General features: G+C 44.1%; 1 protein-coding gene and 1 long non-coding RNA gene across 2 annotated transcripts in view; one reads left to right on the forward strand and one right to left on the reverse strand.

Moving 5' to 3' along the window:
- LOC117832232 overlaps positions 1 to 10342 on the forward strand; it is a 29855-nt gene extending 19513 nt beyond the window's left edge. The window contains exon 3 of the long non-coding RNA XR_004635170.1: positions 10273 to 10342. This is a non-coding gene — a long non-coding RNA (uncharacterized LOC117832232). The remainder of the gene's footprint in view (positions 1 to 10272) is intronic.
- Positions 1 to 20377, reverse strand: part of cacng3b (calcium channel, voltage-dependent, gamma subunit 3b) — a 28428-nt gene extending 8051 nt beyond the window's left edge. The window contains exons 1-2 of the mRNA XM_034711276.1: positions 19550 to 20377; positions 2501 to 2584 (exon numbers count right to left, since the gene is read on the reverse strand). Of these exons, the coding sequence (XP_034567167.1) occupies positions 2501 to 2584; positions 19550 to 19766 (301 nt within the window). The 5' untranslated portion in view covers positions 19767 to 20377. The remainder of the gene's footprint in view (positions 1 to 2500; positions 2585 to 19549) is intronic.
- Positions 20378 to 20748: the final 371 nt, after the last annotated feature.

The following is a 20748-nucleotide window of genomic DNA, read 5'->3' on the forward strand; positions in this document are numbered from 1 at the left end:
TCTTCAGCCTACAACAATAACAATACTAGTAATTTGATTGGCCGACTGCAGACTAGCGAGGATGATGTTTAATGTTGAGTCGACTGAACGTGCACATGCTTAGTGAAAATGTTCTTGCAGCTGTTTCAGCTTCAGAGATAGAAAGAAATGTGCAAACCTGATGTAACTGAAACATAGACACTATTTAAAGGAGGATTATGAGACATATTAGCATAACTCTTAACCTTTGTACATGTGACCTCACATTAAAGGATGCTGCTTTTACCTGACCCGAGTGTGCACCCCCTTAAAACCTCATCAAGCTTCAGGTCAGAGCATAAATATTCTAGATCTATTTTAAATCCACGGTGCAGCAGATACTATAAGAGCATGTCAGTTTGTACATGAGACACTCACAGGGCTGAATGTACTGCTACATGCTTGGCTGAGTCTGAATCCAGTACATGTTAAAGCATTCAGAGGAGAGAGAGCGAGGGAGAGAGAGAGAGAGAGAGAGAGAGGGAGGAATGCATGAAGAGGGAGAAGATTGAGAGAAACGGAGACAGATGGAGAGTCACACTGACACATATGTGAGGCAAAATAATGACTCGCAGAGATGATGAGAATGAGAGCGAGGCTACAGTGGGAGTGAGAGACTTGTCAGAGGCCCATATGTGTGAGTGATGTGATAACATATTGGAGGATATTTGCAAACAGCTTGTCACGCAGGGCTGAGCCGCGTCCCACTTACAAAGCTGATGTTTGAGGATCCTGTCACAAAAACCTTCAACATCTCTGCGAGCCCATCTTCACCGTTCAAAACATCTCAGGCTCGGCGTGTCGGACTGCAGCGACCAGTGGCGTCGTGTGGCCTAGCGTTTAAGCCCCTCCCCCATGGCCCACACCCTTGGGCTGTGTGCAATGGTGGTCACTAGGTCCCTGCCTCCCATTGGCTGGCCGGCTCTGAGGCCTGAGATGTAATTGGCTGCCTCTGGGGATGTTGCTCTGTGTTCAGTGGAGCAACGCAAAAGATGCACAGGCTGAATCCTTCCAACCCCCCCGACCTTTTTTTGTTGCTGTTTTCTCGCTCCGTCCATCTTTACGCCGTGTTTACTGTGAGAGGAAAACAGACCGACCCCCTCCTCCTCCTCCTCCTCCCTCTCTCTCTCTCTCTCTCTCTCTGGCTCCTTTTCATCCTGTCCTATTACTCTTTCTAGAAATAACAAGGTGCTGCCTCCTTTCTTCTCCTCTCATTTCTCATCTGTTTGTTCTGTTCTCTCCATTTAACCCGCTCTATTTAGGGGCTAATATCTATTCTTCACTTTAGACATTAGGCTGACACGTCGGCTGTAAGGGATCCTGTTTTTTGATGCGGTTGTTTACATGACATGCCGAGAATCTGACGTCATACTACAGCTACTCAGTAAGGCTGTCGAGCTAACGTCACACATGATCTCACGGGCTCGCCATCGTCATGAAACCCCCTTCTCTGTAAATAAGAGTCTGTTTTTATAGATTTTACTCATCTAGCTTCAAACATTTACAATTCAACATGTTTAAAGGCAGCCATCTTCCTTTTTTTTTCAGGTTGAACACAAAAAAATCAGAAAAATATTATTAATCCTCCTGATTTTTGATGGATTAGCAACATGGAGCGTCAGCATTACATCATCTTTTCTAATTTCCTACAATTTTCTGATTTAGAAGGAACACAGCTTTAAAACTGTGATCAGGGTTGCCAGGTCTGGCTGACAAAACAAGCACAATGCCACAATAATACAAAATAAGCCTGTAAAACGTCCGTCACATTGTTTATATTGCCTTTAAAGTACTCTATTATTGCTCTCATCATCACATGAACTGCAATATTTACATAATTACACCATTAATCTACATCCTTAAGTTATCAAAGGGAAGTGAAGCATCACACGTGCAGAGAATCCCTTTGATTCCTGTGCTTTCTTTTTCCTCTTCCTCCTTATTAGACGTCATAAATCAGCTATTTTTACTTCATATGCATGTGTTTAATTTCACAGAAACACTAGATAATGTTGCTGCACTGTATTTTTAACACATAACAAGGTGTATACAGGTGTAAACAGGCTGCTTTTACATTGGACACCAGCAGCAGTGACTGTTGGTGTTCAGGCAGGGTTGTGTTTGTGTCAGTGTGTAGATGTGTAGCTGACCTCCTGATCTGCATGTTGATTCAGTTGGATTGGAGCGTAAACAAAGTGGTTTATTCATGATATGGATTTTTATTATTAATTTACATGACATCAGAGTAAGTTCACTCAACCTGCCGACTAAACATCTACCAAAGAGCAGCAGGAAAACTGCAGACCTGGCAACCCGGAGTATGATGTCAGTATAATGGCTGCAAGGTTGAGAATGTAGAATCATGAGTACGCTGTGATGCAAACTCTTCTCTGTTGACTTCTTGGCTCCTAGCTGGAGCCGGTCGGGTGTATTGTGTTGTGCGTGTTTATTAATGTCGTGCTCGTGTCGGCCTCAGACTTACGGAGCAGATATTCAGCAGCATCTGCCTCGTAGTCTGCGTCCTCTGGGAAGTGATCGATCTTCTTACACACACCTCTGAATGTTCCTGTAGAGGAGAGAAACAGAGCGGATCAGTTTAGGTTCAGAAAGAGAAAACATCCCACCCTCCAACGTACGGCCAATCACAGAACATCATACAAACGCCACGCATCATCACTGGACTTCATAACACCTCTTCAGAAACTAAAACGTGACGTCACTGAAAGCGCTCTCTTAGTTTTTTAAATGCCCCGGCTTCTAAGGGTCACTCTGCATCCAACACTGAAGTCTATGAATCATCATCAGTGTCTGGAAGGATGCAATGATATCTTTAGAAACAGAACCTGCAGCTGATTAACAGGAACAGTAAACAGTGTGTGCAGAGACGTCAGATTTTTGAGCACACAGCTAAAACTGACCGCTATCAAACCACCAGATGATGTTCGTTGACTTTGACAGGTTTTTAGAAATTAATGCATGAGTTATATTAATGTTTTTGGCTGCTGGTGCTTAAAGGACTTCACGTGAACACACACCCGGTCCCAGGATGTGAATAAACGTTAGAAAGAAGAGATGGAGTCAGAGAGGAATAGAAAGAGAGAGATGAGAGATGATGCTGGACAGAGCTGGAGCCTTCAGGGCATGAGAGGAAAACACAGATGAAAAGCCTTATCACACCTTACACACACACACACACACACACACACACACACACACACACATACACACACACACACACACACACACACACACACACACACACACACACACGAATGACCACAGCCACTATAAGACAAACATCATGCGAGCTCATTACACCGATACATGAACGTCATTAATCATGCATGTAAGTAAAAGCCTTTTATATATATACATGCTTTCTATCAGTGTGTGTGTGCCTTTAGTGTGTGTGTGTGTGTGTGTGTGTGTGTGTGTGTGTGTGTGTGTGTGTGTGTGTGTGTGTGTGTGTGTGTGTGTGTTCGTTGTATTGACTGGGATGCAGTCTCCCACGAGTGTGCCGTGTGTCAGGCAGAGAGTGAGTCATCCTCCTTAGTAAGAGCCCTCCTCCAACACACACACATGCACACACACACACACACACACACACACACACACACACACACACACACACACACACACACACACACACACACACACACACATCTGTTGGCGTACATGTGTGTGTACACTTTATGCCAACCCATCATTCAGTCCCACTCACACATGGTCAACACCACAGGGGATGTGTGTGAGAGATGTGTGTGTGTGTGTGTTGGTGTGTGTGTGTGTGTGTGTGTGTGTGGGGATGAAGGGGAAGAGGAGAGAAAGCGAGATGAAGGAGGATGAAGAGAGGAGGAAGTGCTGGTTGAAAGCGGTTTGGTGGTAAAACGACGCAGGAGAATTAGAGAAATGGGAGGATAGAGGCCCGCGAAGAACAACGAACGACTCCACGCTAATTGCTTATTTGCATATGAAGAGGTTCACACACACACATTCACACACACACACAGACACACACGCTCACACACACACACATTCATTCATAAATTGATTCATCGGCTCACGCAGAGAGCAGGGAGAGTGACTAAACTCCGACTGTGACTCTGATTGACAAAGAAGACGTTGGAAATCGTTGAATATCTGGATTTATTAAAGGTATAATCCGTCAAATGTTCACATGAATTAAAATCATCTTTGATAAACATCCTCGTCTTTCACTCCTTCATCTCTGATTTCTGCCTGTTGGTTGAAAATGCTGATTCACATTAAAATAAGACTCAGCAGAGGTTTGATTTTCTCACGGTCGACTCATGTATGATGTCAATATTAATCTGCATCATCCACTTGTGCTCTGATCGTTCTGCAGAAAGGTGATCAGGAGGGATGTTCCGGTCCTGATCTCAGCCATTAGATCAGAGCCGATCGGGCATTTCTTGATTGATGAGGGAGCTGAAATTTGTTGGCTGTCACTGAGCACAATTTGCAGCATGTTTCTGTGGTCACATGACAATCGAGCACAGAGCAACCAGCATGGATGCCAGTGAGCAGGAGTGTGAGGTGCAAGCGACACTAAACTAGCAGCAGAAAGAAATTGCAATGTCTGCCGTGTGGGAGTATTTAAGATTCAGGTACAGCGGCGTTGAACAGAAAGAAGTGTTGTGCAAAACGTGCAAAAGTTGAAGTCGACCGATCTGTATCATCACCTGAGAAGTACTGCAGGGGAATGTTTTTAAATTTAAAGACTAGCACTGGGGCGCTGGTGGCCTAGCGTCTAAGTGCCCCACGTATAGAGGTCATAGTCCTGGTTCGACTCCAGGCCGGTCGACCATTTGCAGCATGTCTTCCCCCACTCTCTACTCCCCACATTTCCTGTCTCTCTTCAGCTGTCCTATAAAATAAAGGCAAAAAATATAACTTAAAAAAAAAAGACTCACACTGTGTGTGTCTGCACTTTGCAGAGATGCTGTTATTTTTGAACAGGACGGTACAAACTTTAAATTTTTACAGATGATGTTCAAAGGAGTGCCACATCGTCTTTGCACCTTGGAGGAATATTAGAAAAAATAAATAATAATAATTAAATTTTTAAACTGATAATATATGTTTTCAAAATTATATAAAAGCTGTATTTTATATTTTAAAAATGTATTAAATTAATATATATGTATTTTTTAAAATTGAGAAATACAAATTTCAACACTCAATAATCCCTGCATGCTTCATAACCACGTAAGTATACATAATAACATTTATTAAATTGCAATCTTAAATCGCAAATTTGTCCCCTATAATCGCCCAATATCTCAAAACCATGCAGCACTGGTTTACTGATCACAGGGGTTCTCAAACTTTACAGAGCCAGGGACTCCTTACAGGTGAGAACATTTTCCAAGGACCCCCATTGTAACATAGATGAAGCACATGCTTACTACCATTTGCACTCTTAGGAACTATTTGTATTGCAAAACGTATCACTGTAAATCCTTCAGACCTGTACCATAGTGATAAACAGATAACACTTTAATTTGAATCATGTAAATCCCACTTGTAGACTTTCAAACAGAGGGTCATTTCATTCCTTGTGGACTCAACATGACAGCATTTAGACTTTTCAAGTAATTGATCTTAAACGCTTTCAGAAAATTAACAGTAGCGAGACTTACATATCCCTTCAGCCACCAAATGGTACCATAACAATGGTGGATATGCTGTTTTTAATGACACAGTACAATTTTATAATTTATTAGAAATGTATTTTAATTATTTAACGGACCCCCAGGGGTCTCAGGACCCCACTTTGAGAACCACTGACTTCTCATTTCTTGCTTTACTGACATTTTGTTTCCCACATTTTGAAGAAACAAGTGATTTTTTTCTTGGTGCTGAAGGAAGATGATTTCTGCATCGATGGGAAACTTTCACCTTCTTATAGAAACATAAAAACAACAGAGACATGTCTACAGGGTTTGTATACCTGTCAGCAAACACACACTGCCCCACTTCTGCAGCTACAGCATGCATACATAAGTGTGTGTGTGTGTGTGTGTGTGTGTGTGTGTGTGTGTGTACAGGTAGGTGTGCACGTGTCACATATTTCTCACTGAAGCTTTGAACAGTTACCTTTATACGCTGCATCAGGGAGTGAGTCAGTGGCTGTCACATAGGCTCATGTCAAGTGTCACAACCAGCCTATGATCTCATCAAAGAGAAACCGGTGAATCACACACACACACACACACACACACACACACACACACACACACACACACACACACACACACACACACACACACACACACACACACACACACACACACACACACACCGGGCACACCAGGCCAAACAATTCACCCTACATGAGAATGAACGAGTTACTCAGAGCGGCTCTTAAAGCAGAAAAATAAACCGGCTAGTTTCTCTCGTTCCGGTTAATTATGCTGCAAACTTCATCTAGTGGTTACCTGGAGTATAGGTTTGGATGTGGTAATGTTTTCAGTGAGATCACACAGCAGAGGAGATAAGACAGGTGGAGAGAGCAGAGCTGCAGCTGCATACTGAGCAGTTAAATTATTCCACCAGAAACAAATAGTGCCTCAAATCAAGGGTAAAAAGGAGCGAAACACAGAAAAACACAATGTTCCAGATGCCTCAACAATTTAGCAGAGCTGGCCATGAGGTGTCAGCTGTGTGTCCTTGCCCGCTCCCACACACACACACACACACACAGATACACACACATACACACGCTCTGTACAGGAGAGTTACAGGTCAACACCATAAATCAACATAAAATTACACGGCCCAGAAAGACCCAGACTCCTGAGGTCACCGTAACAAAGCGAGAGTGCTCTGATGTCAGCAAACACTGAGGTGGATATACGAGATCAGAGCAGGAGGAGACGTTTGTGACGGGTCGGGGGAAATTAGGTGAAGGCTGCTGAAGCAACGATCTAAGTGAGAGGTTTTAAAAAAGCTCCTGCTTTCAGTTTCACTCTCGCTCTTTACTTTTTGTGGACTAGAGAGGAAAGAGAGGGGGACTGACATGCACCAAGGACCGGGAATCAAACCAACGATCAGTGGGATGAGGACTCTGTACATGGGGTGCCTTCTCTAGCATGCTTCCAGAGATGAGGTGTCATAACAGAAACTATTGAGAACTCCTGCTCTGACAAACCCTTTAGTATTACTCTAATGCATGTACGAACTAACGCCATGACCCAATGCAAATATAATGATTCTGTATTTCATAAAAAACGTATCCAAACAGAGCCGGTCTAGACCGTACTCTATGTTCTATTATCAACAAAGACCCAACACCAAGATCAGATCCAGTCCCATCTTCCAGACAGGACTCAGTCTGATCTCATCTTAATCCACCATGAGCAGAGCACTTTGCAGCATTTAGCAAGTTACAGTGGCAAGGACAAACTTCCTTTAACAGGCAGAAACCTCCAGCAGGACCAGACTCATGTTAGACACACATCTGCTGAGACCGTGTTGGAGAGAGGGATAGAGGGAGATGAAGAGAGAGAGAGAGATGATAGTGATGATACTAATGAACCTTGGACCAACAAGTTGAGCTGTTCAGTTTAAGTACGAAGTGTGAAAGCATCAAACTGCTCAGAAGAAGAGAAAGGATGTAACAACTGGAACTATTGTCAGGTGTAGGTTTCAGCCTGGACATGTTTAGAGGGTTACAGGAATAGAGTAGCACACGAGCGGCAACCTCTGGATGTCAAGTGGAAAAACTGCAGTTCCTAGAGCGTCCACTAGAGGCTGGCTGCAGAAACACCAGAAACCACACACACACCCATTCAAAAAGACGATCTTTACAGCAGAAATAAACATGTTTACAGTCTGGTTCAAAATCAGTTCTAGTCTGAATAGCTAATTTCTACATCGGCACACACTGTACTATTAGTTTTGAAGATAATAAGATTACGAGTTATGCCCAAATAAGGGCGTGGCTGACTTGACTGACAGGCGGGGACACTGTAGCTGTTAGCGAGGAGGCCACAGCCCCGCTTTGCACCTTGTTAGGTTGAGTCAGCATTTCCAATACAGCGACTGCCTACGACAGGCTTCAAATCTATAAGCTTCTACGTCACAGAGGCTATGTCCATTTATAAAACAGTCTTTGGATGCAGTGCACAGCCCGGTTCAGTGAGCACGTGTGCAGAAAACTATAAAACTTGAGGACCCAGTTTGGTAGAAATGGAAATGATGTCATCTTTGGAGTTTATAAAGATCAGAATTCAACACGGGTCACAGTCTCTAACACTGCTGCTAATATTTTAACCTCAAATAATCTGTAGTTTTTTAATCCTGCAGGTTTCACAGATACTCAACTCTACATATTGAGTCTGTGTCAGGAGAGGAACTGGTTTCTGTGCACCTGTAGTTAGGACTGTTTATGGTCGGTAGGAGTCTGATTCAAAACGACACCATCTAATCTTCTTCCTCTCCTCTGTGTTTGGTGGAGAAGCGGTCGCTCTCAGTGAAGTTGAATCGTTAGCTTTTCACAGAGCTTAAACTCAGAACCAGAGCTGCAGATATTGTGGAGCAGACAGCCTTGTTCCTCGGAGAGCTGTCCCTAATCAGTCCATGTGTCGTCCAAATGCTGCATACGAGTGGCCTCTCCAAACCCGGCCTCACAAACACACCGAGAATATAAAGCACTTTGTGGAGAGGAGGAAGAGGAGGGAGAGGAAAGGGAAGTTGAAAAGCAGAGCAAATTGGACTGCTTGTTTCCTCAGAGCGCCTCTGACAGCTCAGTGTGGGTGACTGTGCCTCTTCCTCTCTCTCCCTCTCTCTCTCCCACCCTTTACCTACCTCGCTCGCTCTCTCTGATTACCTCTTTCCAGGCAAAGGAAGAAGGAAGATGTGAGAGAGGGAAAAGAGGTAGGGGGGAGGGAGGGAGGAAGAGAGGAAGAGGCTAGTTTCCACAGTGATGGCTGATGAAAGAGAACGGGACAGGTTCTGCTTGGTTGCACACCTCTTCCCCTCCTCTCCTTTCTTTCTCCCCCCTTTTCTCTCAATCTGTTCTTCCTCAAACGGCCATGTTGTCTCTCCTCGCTCCTTATCCAAAACATTTCTTTGTTCCTGTTTCAGATCTTCTCATCGCCTCATTTTACCTTGTTCTCTTCATTTTCATTGACTAAACATCCACTGATCCTCTTCCAGTTCCTCCCTCGTCTTCTCTCCTCACACTTTCAATTTGGCGTCCAGCCAATCCACCTCGCCAGACTAACATGGAACCACAAACACTGCATGTGCATGGTGTTCCAGGACTACAATCTGAGGGGGGCCTGCAGCTTTTTGCTGATTGACCTAATTCCAAGTCAACCCAACAGGGCTTAATGTGAGGCACATGACTTGAACTCAGACTCAGGTAGCGGGTCTTGACTTTGACTCCAACTCTGGTAATGGGGACTTAACTTGGAATCCTGCAGCCTGCCGGAGGATCTGAGAGGAGTCAGGAATATTGAGACTTTTAAAGACCTGTATATTTAGTCCGGCTTTCATGTAGCCTTTGCCATAACTTCTTTTAATTTATCATTTTAATGTCACTTTATATTTATTCTAATATTGTATTGTTTTAACTCTTGCATTTGTATTATGTAATAACCTATTTTATGCTTCTTTATTGTCTTAACTAGTCATGTTTTATCTTTTATTTACTTATTTATTAACTATTCCCTTTCTTGTTTATTTATACACATTTTAGTGTATTAGTCTCTACTTCTAAAACCATTTCTTCTTTATGTTTAGTCATAATATATCAGATTTTTCAGTGACTTGTACTCGACTCAATCTGGAACACTTTGGACTCAAGACAGGACTGGGACTTGAGGTTTGGGAGCTGGGTTTTGGTCTTGGCTATGTCTTAAAGTCAGTTTCACAAAGCCTGTTATTGTAATGGTCTTCAAGTGCATCCACGCCCACAAGTTTTGCAGTTCCATGCAGTTTGCTCTTGTTTTGCGTCTTATTGAAGGGATGAGCTGTTAGCATCTCTACTTTCTGCAGCACAGAGCTGCACTGTGCGCTCTCATCCTGACCGAGATCAAATCTGTCAACTTACAGATGATCAGCTGACTCGGGAGGGGACCCCCAAGTTGATTCATGTCATTAATTTCATTGTTTATAACAAAGCTTCATCCTCAGAGTAAGCCAGCTAAAGCAGCTCATTCAAATGAAACAGAAACACAGATTGCTTTGAGAATAAGACGTTGTGTTTTTGTTTCATTCTCACAGGTTTAACGGGCACAAAATCTCCTGCTGCTGAAGTTATACGCAGGCCTGTACAGCCCAGAAGCCCATGTAAGTAACGTGACATGCACCTCCTCAAAAATGTAACTACATGTTGAAACAACTCAGACCAGAAGCTCTGTGATTGGTCCGCTGGGTGACATCTTATTTCTGCATTTGCAACACTTCCGGTATCTCTGCCACCGTCCTGATTCAGTGGCCGTACACTCCAACTCTTCTGATGTCTCCTCTCTTTCCTTGTTTGCAATAACTGCAGTCTGATCACCTGCTGCTGAAGGTTTATCAGCAACAACTTCAACATCATACACTCAGATTCAGACGCCATGTTTTCCTGTGCACACACAAGCAGGGAACGTAGGGGGACTGGAAGCTGGAGATATGACTAGCATAGAAATCTCCCTGCAGAGCAAACCGAGACGGAGGTGTCCACATACTTTTAGTCATGTAGTGTTTCAGTCTGTGCCCTGTTCATTTATTCTCCCCTTATTAACCCCTCGTCCACGCTTTCTTCTGCTCCCCACACCTCCCTCTCCCCTCTTCCCGTCCTCCTGAGGCCACCTGGGTGATCGTTCCTGCCCCCATCTGCGTTTAAAACCCTGTTCCCTCTCTCTATTACCAGGTGATCATTTAGATCCCTGGCGCGGTCAAACACTCCCCAGAGATTCACCTGAAACAGAGGCCATGCACAGCTCATCCATCACTTTCCAAACACCACCACCACCCTCCCCTGCTCCTCCTATGCTCATTCTGCTCTCTCTTCATTCATGCTGTGTCTCCATCCTTCTGCACCCCCCCCTCTCCTCTTCCTTCTCTTCTCATTTCCTCGCTCTTTCATGCTCATTTATCACAGTAGGAGCTTAACACCGTGGTGCACCTGCACAGGCACACAACAACAGATTTGCTGCATGCAAGAAATCCAAACCTAACAACAAACAAGCGGCGAGTTAACAGAGGAGGCTCGGTGACATCACAACAAAGTGGACTTATTAAAATGCACTTCACTGTAACAATTAACACCATTTAGACCTGATGTTAACGAGTGATTTATACCTGGGAGTGTCATGAACATCACATTAAAAACTCAACACTTTTCCTGTAAATTCAATCTGTTGACTTTTAATTTGAAGCACCGTTTTCCTTGTTTTTAATTTTCCCAATTCTCGTGTTTAATACTCCAGTATTATTTTTATAAGAGTAAATATTATTTCAGGTAGAATAATTATGGTAATAACAAAGACTGGATTAAATATGTATTCAACCTGTCGGATTGTACCTTTTTTAAAAGACTTGATATCTTAGCTTTTGATGTGCAGCTTTTGTTTCATTGGGAATCCGTAGTAATCGCCGTTTACACTCTTTAAAAGTGAACACAATCAAGTGTGTGGGTTTTGGGCTTTCGATGGCGGTGGGTCTCCTTTCTTTTCTCTTAGTTAATGCAATTTTTAAAGAGATTTGTTCCCACAGCTGTGTGATCTGTGACCTGATTGAAAAGATAAAAAGCAAACATTTATATTTTTTCCGTTACCCTTTTTCTTTGAGCCTTTTTCAAATTTGATTTGGAGTAATAGTTAAATGTATCTGTGGTTCTTTTTTCTCTGCTGTCATGTCTGTTGTTATATAGTGCTGATTCCAGTTGATATATTCTTGTGTAATTATATTAAAAGCCTTCAAATTAGGAAATACAATACATTGCCGGCGATTTGCATTGCACTTGATGATGTATGGCTTCAGCTGCTCGGCCATGGAAACCCCTTCCATGAAGCTCTCTATGCATTGTTCCTGAGCTAATCTGAAGGCCACATGAAGTTTGCAGATTGACTCTGCAGAAAGTTGGCGACCTCTGCGCACTATGCGCCTCACCATCCGCTGACCCCGTGGCTGAGTTCCTGTCGCGTTCCCAATTGCTCCCATTTGTTATAACACCACTGACTGACAGTTGACTGTGGAATATTTAGGAGTGAGGAAATTTCATGACTGGACTTGTTGCACAGGTATCATCCTATCACAGCACCACGCTGGAATTCACTGAGCTCCTGAGGGAGACCCATTCTTTCACACATGTTTGTAGAAACAGTCTGCATGCTTGATTTTATACACCTGTGGCCATGGAAGTGATTGGAACATCTGATTTCAATTATGTGGATGGGTGAGTGAATACTTTTGGCAATATAGTGTACATGTTGAAATCCAGTTGGCTAGGTTGGATGAAATGCATTCAGGTGTAATATCTTTGCTTAAATGGAGTGACGCCTGCAGAAACTACATTCTGCATGATTACAACAGCATGGCTCAGTAGTAGAAGAGTCCAGGTGCTGAAGTGGACTCTTCTACTACTGAGCCATGCTGTTGTAGTTTAGTTTTTGCAGGCGTCACTCCATTTAAATGTCACCATCATGAAACGAAAAATTCAACAGCAGAGACTCTGATCTGAAATCCTCTATCAGGGAAGAAAGGGACGACATGTCACTTTCCAAACTCCATTTTTAAATGTGTTGTTGAAAGAAGAGTTGATGCAACACAACCCTAAACATGACTCGGTAACCCTAACCCTAATTCTCTAGAAACGTGTAGCTGGCATCAAACTTATCATGAGCATACATTTTTCATAAAACAATACCATTCTTCAGTTTCTACCTTCTATGAAACTCAGTTGAACCACATGAAATAAAAATGTAAACCTTTGTAACTTCAGCCTCATCTATAAATGATGTCATGCAAAAGCAATCTTGGTATTCTCAAAGGTTGATTATCAGCGTGTATGTCCTCCCCCGTGAAGAGACTTCTGTAAATAGCTGCATGATATACGCCGAACAGTCCGTACGCATCACTGCTCTCTACATGCTCCATACGTGTTCCTGCAAGAACCCTGCATACATGATGTTCCTCATCCCCCTCTCTGCTGTTCCATCCCTCTCTCTCTCAGCTGCTCTCTGATGTCGAGCCACATGACGAGTCAGAGACATCCATTTCCTGTCACTTTGTGAGGCGTTTATGAATTATGAAACCGTGACAACCAGGGACATGGATGGAGCAAAGGGGGATAAGATGGGCCAAATGAGAAAAGAGAACTAATTCACTGTGTGTGTGTGTGTGAGAGAGAGAGTGTGTGTGTGTGTGTATGAGCATGAGTTAGTGTTTCATGTGAGCCTGCATGTGCGTGTGCATGTGTCTGTGTGCATGTCCTGACATTGTGCTGACATTGTGTTAACTTGGCGTGCTGCTCCTGCAGCTGTGCTTATTTGGTGGCTTGGGAATATCCTAGAATTTGTCTATTTATTCATTCAATTATAGGTCTGTGTGTGTGTGTGTGTGTGTGTGTTTATGTGTGTGTGTGTTTGTGTGTATGTGTGTGTGTGTATGTGTGTGTATGTAAATGAGAGAGTGTGTGTGTTCAATAAAGCTTATACCTGTGCCATCTGGCCCTGTAATAGCCTTCTATGCCCCCCAGAATGAGATGGTTATGTCTGGCTGCATCACACACACACGCACATGCACAACACACACACACAAACACACACACACACACACACACACACACACACACACACACACACACACACACACACACACACACACACACACACACACACATGCTTCTACTTCAGGCAATGTTTCTTTTTTATGGTAATTGAAAACAAAGTTCCCAATGCAGAGTGTTTTCAGAGGATGAAAGTCAAAGCGTTTACAGTGAGTTATGTTTTCAGGTTTAATGAACGATGTTAAAGAAAGCACAGATTACTGACCGATGACTTTAAGCATTAAATAATGAAGCAGACATGTTTGTTGTCTTAAGCCGTGATTTAAAGGGACTGATTGACCTCCACACAGCGTCCGTATTTACCTTCATTATACTCAAATATCTCCAGACATGATCTCTAAACATCCCTCCTTTCCTTTCGATCAATAGGTCACCACTTTACGTCTTTCCTGTTTTGCTACCATGCGTGTCATCCATCCAATCATTAGGAGACGTCACTGCTCTGATGGATCTGACTCTGCTCTCTCTGTGAACCTGCCTCCCTGCTGTGTAACCTGAATTTGCACCCAAAACGCTGTCAAAACGTTCACTTATAATTGTCAGTGCAGCCGACAGAATCCTCGGCAGGGACGAGGCGCAGAGACGGAAATCCATCCAGAATAAACACAACGCGGTCCCCATTCACAGAGATGTCACTCTGCACTGGACATCAACAAGCTCATGACCTTTTATGAGGTAAAATATGGAACAGGCGGATGATATTGCAGATTTGCACGGTACTAAGATCAAATAGAAGCTCTCCTGTTATTACAAATTACTAGAGATCATTAGGTAATACTAGCCGTGTGCAGACGGGGCCTCAGCAAGAGTTCACAGTGAACATTGAGACTGGTTTCATCCTGTTAGGTAGCAACAAGCAAGCCACCTATACATTCAATAATCATAATGAGCTACAAGTGATGTTTCTCTGTATGCGTCCACGTCTCTGATGCATTCAGATCCCAAAGGATGCAGGAAATCAATAACCATGCATCCCAGGAATGCACCTCCATGCTCACATGACCCCTGTGTCACATAGCAAACGTTTGTGCGTCATATCGTGAGTTACGGCCAAATTGCACCGGTGATAGGTTTCTATTCTAGTCTATTCATGTGTTAACTTCCTCTGGATCCGCTCTGTTGCATTCCAGCTGCACAACACTTCTATTTGTGCCGGATGCCGGAGCACGACGCATCAATCTCAACAGAGCAGATGGAGCGGGACAGGAAGTCAGGTTTCACCAAAACAAAATGAAAACATCCGGTTAATTTTCAGAATAAAACACTCTGTGTTATCACCAGATCGTATTTCACTTAACTACAACAACAAACCAAAGTCATGATGAGCGGAGCCAGGCCTGGAGTCAACAGGTCAGAGGTTTTCAGAGGACCAGAAAGACAACATGGAGGAGGAGAGGAGGAGGAGAAAACCTCGGTCATATGACTCCAGCTCTCCGGCGGTCCTGCTCCCTGCTATGAACACGCAATCGGTGGGGACGAGAGAGCACGGATCCAGACACAGGTCTTTTGGAAGTCCCGGGTTACTCTACGTTTCCCAAACTTATAAATGTTTGCCAAAACGGGGGCAGCAGTTTGGCCTTGTGGTTAAGTGGTGCGCTCCATGCATTGAGGCTATAATCCTCACACAGGGGCGGCCCTGGCTTGATTCTAACCTGCGGCCCCTTTGCCACATGCCACCCCTGACTCTGTCTCCTGGTTTCCTTTAAATAAAATGGTCTTAATGTGACATTTGCATCATTTAAATATTGATCAGAGAGTAGCAATTGTTCAACATGAGGAGTTTTCGTGCCACGCCTACTTGTTGCATGTAATTCTTGGGGTCCAGTTGTTGTTGTTGATCAGCTAACATCATCATAAACAGCATCATGTTACTTAGTATGTGTAAGGCTTGTGCATCTGACAGCTGGGGTTGTCTTTGTGCAGACAGATATTAATCTTGTCATCTGTTCTGAATCTATAAGATTATTGCAATGAGTGTTTTTATTTCAAAGATGCAAAAAGAAAGATGAACAAACACACAAACGCCGATATATGAAACACCTCCATACCCTCCATAATCACTGAGACACGATCACGTGCTCGATCATAGCCTGAGCCTTTTCAAAGAAGAGCCACGTTTCCACATCCTGTTAGAATCCAGAAATCTAAATGTGCTAACAACGGCTTCACATTTGAATCTTAGAGACGAGCAGGATGTTGTTAATCACATTGTTTCACTGAACATCTCTTTTCACTCAGTCAGACTCTGCTCCGCTTAAACCGCCTGTCAATCCTAAGCTCTTCAATTAAACAAGTATTTCTGTGCTTAATGAGCAAAAGCAGATTGAGATCGTCAGTTTAATAAGTCTGCCGTCGATGCTGCAGCGAGAGAGAGGCGTCCACCGAGACAGGAAGCTCTGACATGACAGTGCTTTCCAGCAGTCTTTTAGATCGAACAGAACACAGAGCGGGTCTCATGGACTGCTGCTGGGAAGTCTGCAGCCTTTTATTGGGGTGCATGATGTGGAGGAAAGGGGCTTCATATTTCTCTCACATTAAAAAACACATTTCAATCAGATTAATGAATCCATTGGGGAGTGTTTGGATGGACAGATATCGGCATGCAGCCTCAGGCCAAGTCGAACCCCAGGCTCTGAGTGTGCTGCTTTGAACAAAGCTTTAACTGCTGAACAATGAAAATAATCTGGAGTTAAATTCATCTTGTTTATCTTGTGTTATGTAACTGCTTAAATTATCCCTGCCCCATTAACCTATATCTGTGTCCAGGTTTACATTTCAGCTTCTCCAGCTGTTAGACTCCAGCTCTGGGAACAGAGAGAGTTAAAAAAGCATGCAGTCAGAGCCGGCTGTGCACCCATGAGTCTGGTCCTGCTGGAGGTTTCTGTCGCCAGGTGATTGGTGGATCAATGTCTGGTCTTTGTACATGATATCACAAGATACTGTCTGATCTAGACCGGCTCTGTAATTGTTATGAGATGACTTTAGTTGTGATTTGCCTCTATAATTCAATTTACAGTCAGACAGACGAGGCTACACTCACACCTGTGGAGCCTGATGTATGTTTCTTGTCTCAGCACCACCCTCCACACCTGTTCCATGTAGCTGGATTTACATTCTCAAGATGGAGACTCTTATTTCTCTGGGCTAATTCAAGACAGTGACGTTAATCTGAGTCCTAGAATAGACCCCTGGGTAACGCGCTTTTACATTACATGTCACATTCACCCATTCACACACTGATGGCAGAGGCTGTTATGTAAAGCTGGCACTGCCACGGGGGGCAGTTTGGGGTTAAGTGTCTTGTCTGAGGACACTTGAGCATGTGAACCTCCAACCTTCCTTTGAGAGACCACCGATTGTATCACTGAGCCGCAGCTGCTCGGTGTTTATTCAATTCAAACCATATTCATGTGTAGAGGACAGAAAGACAAGGATTTCCTTTACACACGCTGTAATCTTGAACGGACATTTGCCTCTACTTGCATTAGTGACTTCAATCAGGGTGTATTCTGTTGCTTTTGCAGAAATCGACGGTCTCTCTGAACTGTTAGTGATCGCCAAACACTCGCTCTAACCTCGGCCTCACCACGCTCCACTAAACTTGTGTCTTCTGGCTTTAACTGCAAGATGGCTCCAGAATTAAAGGGACAATTCTTAACAACACTGCGCATGAGAGTTCCCAGAAACAGAGTGCAGCTCCAGGTACTTGTTAGTGTTGCACTGACTGATAACGCTGCCAGCTGCCCGTGTTTGTGCCTGTTAGTGCTTTATTTGTGCCTTCAGCTATGTAGTGTGTTGACAACAACATCACATTAATTAATATTCTATTTTATTGTGTTGCAGAGGAACAGAGGCAACTGTGAACTCAGGGAAGGACAGCTTCCAAGGAATTGTGTTTGGGGGGGATTATAGGATACAGAGAGCTAGAGCTCTAACCAGAGGAGACTGTAGTGTACCTAGGTGTAGGACTAAATCCAGTCAGATGGTGGATCTGTAAGAGGAGCACATTCCTGGAACAAGTTACCATCACACATCAGAAACTGTGACAACTACTACTAGTCTTTATTTGTCTGGCTGTGTTTTGTTAGTCTTGATTTTGTCTGCCTGTGTTTTGTAAGTCTTGATATTGTCTGCCTGTGTTTTGTTAGTCTTGATATTGTCTGCCTGTGTTTTGTTAGTCTTGATATTGTCTGCCTGTGTTTTGTTAGTCTTGATATTGTCTGCCTGTGTTTTGTTAGACTTGATATTGTCTGCCTGTGTTTTGTCAGTCTTGATTTGTCTGCCTGTGTTTTGTTAGTCTTGATTTGTCTGCCTGTGTTTTGTTAGTCTTGATTTTGTCTGCCTGTGTTTTGTCAGTCTTGATTTGTCTGCCTGTGTTTTGTTAGTCTTGATTTTGTCTGCCTGTGTTTTGTTAGTCTTGATATTGTCTGCCTGTGTTTTGTCAGTCTTGATTTGTCTGCCTGTGTTTTGTCAGTCTTGATTTGTCTGTCTGTGTTTTGTTAGTCTTGATTTGTCTGCCTGTGTTTTGTTAGTCTTGATTTTGTCTGCCTGTGTTTTGTTAGTCTTGATATTGTCTTCCTGTGTTTTGTCAGTCTTGATTTGTCTGCCTGTGTTTTGTCAGTCTTGATTTGTCTGTCTGTGTTTTGTTAGTCTTGATTTGTCTGCCTGTGTTTTGTTAGTCTTGATTTGTCTGCCTGTGTTTTGTTAGTCTTGATTTTGTCTGCCTGTGTTTTGTCAGTCTTGATTTGTCTGCCTGTGTTTTGTTAGTCTTGATATTGTCTGCCTGTGTTTTGTCAGTCTTGATTTGTCTGCCTGTGTTTTGTCAGTCTTGATTTGTCTGTCTGTGTTTTGTTAGTCCTGATTTGTCTGAAGTAGTATCCGTGACGTCACCCATCTGTTTCTGAAGCGCTGTTTTGAGGCCAATCATCGCCGGCAGCCATATTGCTGCTGTTGAGCGATTGTGACGTAAAGAGGCGGGGCTTTGAGCCTCCTAGCCAACAGCTGCAGTGTTCCTGCCTGTCAATCAAGCTAGCTGTGCCTCTCATTGGAAGACTTGTGATCTCAATATCTCTGAAATTACCACGTTATGAAAAAATTCACTCCCTCACAGTGTGTGCCGACAGAGAAATGAGCTATCCAGACTACACTGGTCTTTTGTACCAGGCTGTTAACATGTTTATTTCTGCTGTAAAGATTGTCTCCTTTGAATTGGTGTGTATGTGGTTTCCGGTACTTCCGGAGCCAGCCACTAGTGGACACTCGATGAACTGCAGTTTTTAGCACTTCTGCATTGGACTCATATTTTTAGACTGGAGGTTGCCGCTTGTTCTCAATGCATTAATGTTGATTAATGTGCATTGTCCCAACTCAGTAAATAAATAAATGAAATAAAAATACTCTCTTACACACACTGGGCACACACACACTGGGCACACACACACTGGGCACACAGCCACTGTTCTTCTGGTGTCAGACAGACACTAGGAAATAAAATGTGTGTGTGTGAGGGTGTGAAGAAAAGAAAAAGGAACACATGGAAAACAGAGAGTGTTAAACAGACAGGTACACAAACATAGAGAGAGAGAGAGAGCGAGAGAGGGGGAGAGAGAGAGAGAGAGAGACGTGTGCACACTACTCGTACGCACACACACACACACACACACACACACACACACACAAACACACAGAGAGACAGACAGCCAGTCAGTCAGACTGATCACGTACCTTCCAGACAGCAGGTTCGCCAGAGGCCGGAGTGCGTCATCACCTCCTCGTTCTTGCGGCTCGTGTCGTTGTCCCCGCTGTTCTTCACGCGGCAGACCCCGCGCGAGTACAGCCAGTAGTCGGTCCCCACGGCGATGGTCATGAGGCTGAAGGCGGCGAACGCGCCCACCGTCGTCACCAGCATCTGGACGCCGCGGTCACACATCAGCATCTTCATATAGGCGGCTCCTGTTTGACTTAGTCTCTTTGGCTACTTCAGATTCTTCTCCCTCTAATGTCCTTAATATCCCGCGAGACTTGGCCGACACAGAGGAGGGGTTCAGGGGAGAGCCATGTCAGATAAATAAAGACAGAAGGAGCAGCAGCACAGGTGGAGGAGGTGGAGGTTTTATAGGGAGTACTTGGTTAGCGTGTCCGTTGGGTTGAGGTGGGAGGGCGGCGCGTCACTTTCTCGCGCATCAAAAACCGGTTTTCACCACCACCACCAACACCACCCTCATCCAAACACGCACACACCGGGGGGTTTCACGACCACCGGTTGGACCCAGACTGCCTGACACTGCCCGGTCAGAGCGGAGAGTCACGGCGCAGCCCCCTTCCTCCTCTCCTCCCCTTCTTCCATGTATGAGTCCCGGGCTGAGCCGCCTTATCCACCACTCACCACAGATCCTTCCCTTTCTTCTTCTTCCTCGCTCCCCCCTCTCTCTCTCTCTCTCTATCTAGCCTTCCTTCCTCCCCTCCTATTCCCTTCCAAAAAACAGTCCCCTTATTAATGTGTTAACCATTAACAGCCGGGGTCTTCTGTGTGGAGGGACTCCATCTTTAAAACAACAACAAAAAAGGAGAGTCTGTTTGATGTTAGCGCGCAGCACAGGTCGAGGGAAAGGTTCCTGATGTGGTTCTACTCAAGCATCGCCCCCCCTCACTCACCGCTGGATGTGTTGCCCGGTGAAAGATCTCCTTGGACAGTCTGTGTCTCAGCAGCGCAGGAGGAGGTCGTTCAGGATGCTGCTCTGCTTCTGTCTCCAGCTAAATCACTGACTGAATGGAGGCATGTTTAAAGCCCAGACTTGATGTGTCCGTCGTGTTCCCTCTCCTCCAGCTGTTGACTCACTCACATGTGTTTTCCTTCCTCCTCGATGTCCACAGAAGAGAACCCAGAGATTATAAATGCAGCTCTCTTACATATGATCTGCAGT

Source organism: Notolabrus celidotus, chromosome 20 (genome assembly GCF_009762535.1).
Source record: "Notolabrus celidotus isolate fNotCel1 chromosome 20, fNotCel1.pri, whole genome shotgun sequence".
NCBI lineage: Eukaryota > Metazoa > Chordata > Actinopteri > Labriformes > Labridae > Notolabrus > Notolabrus celidotus.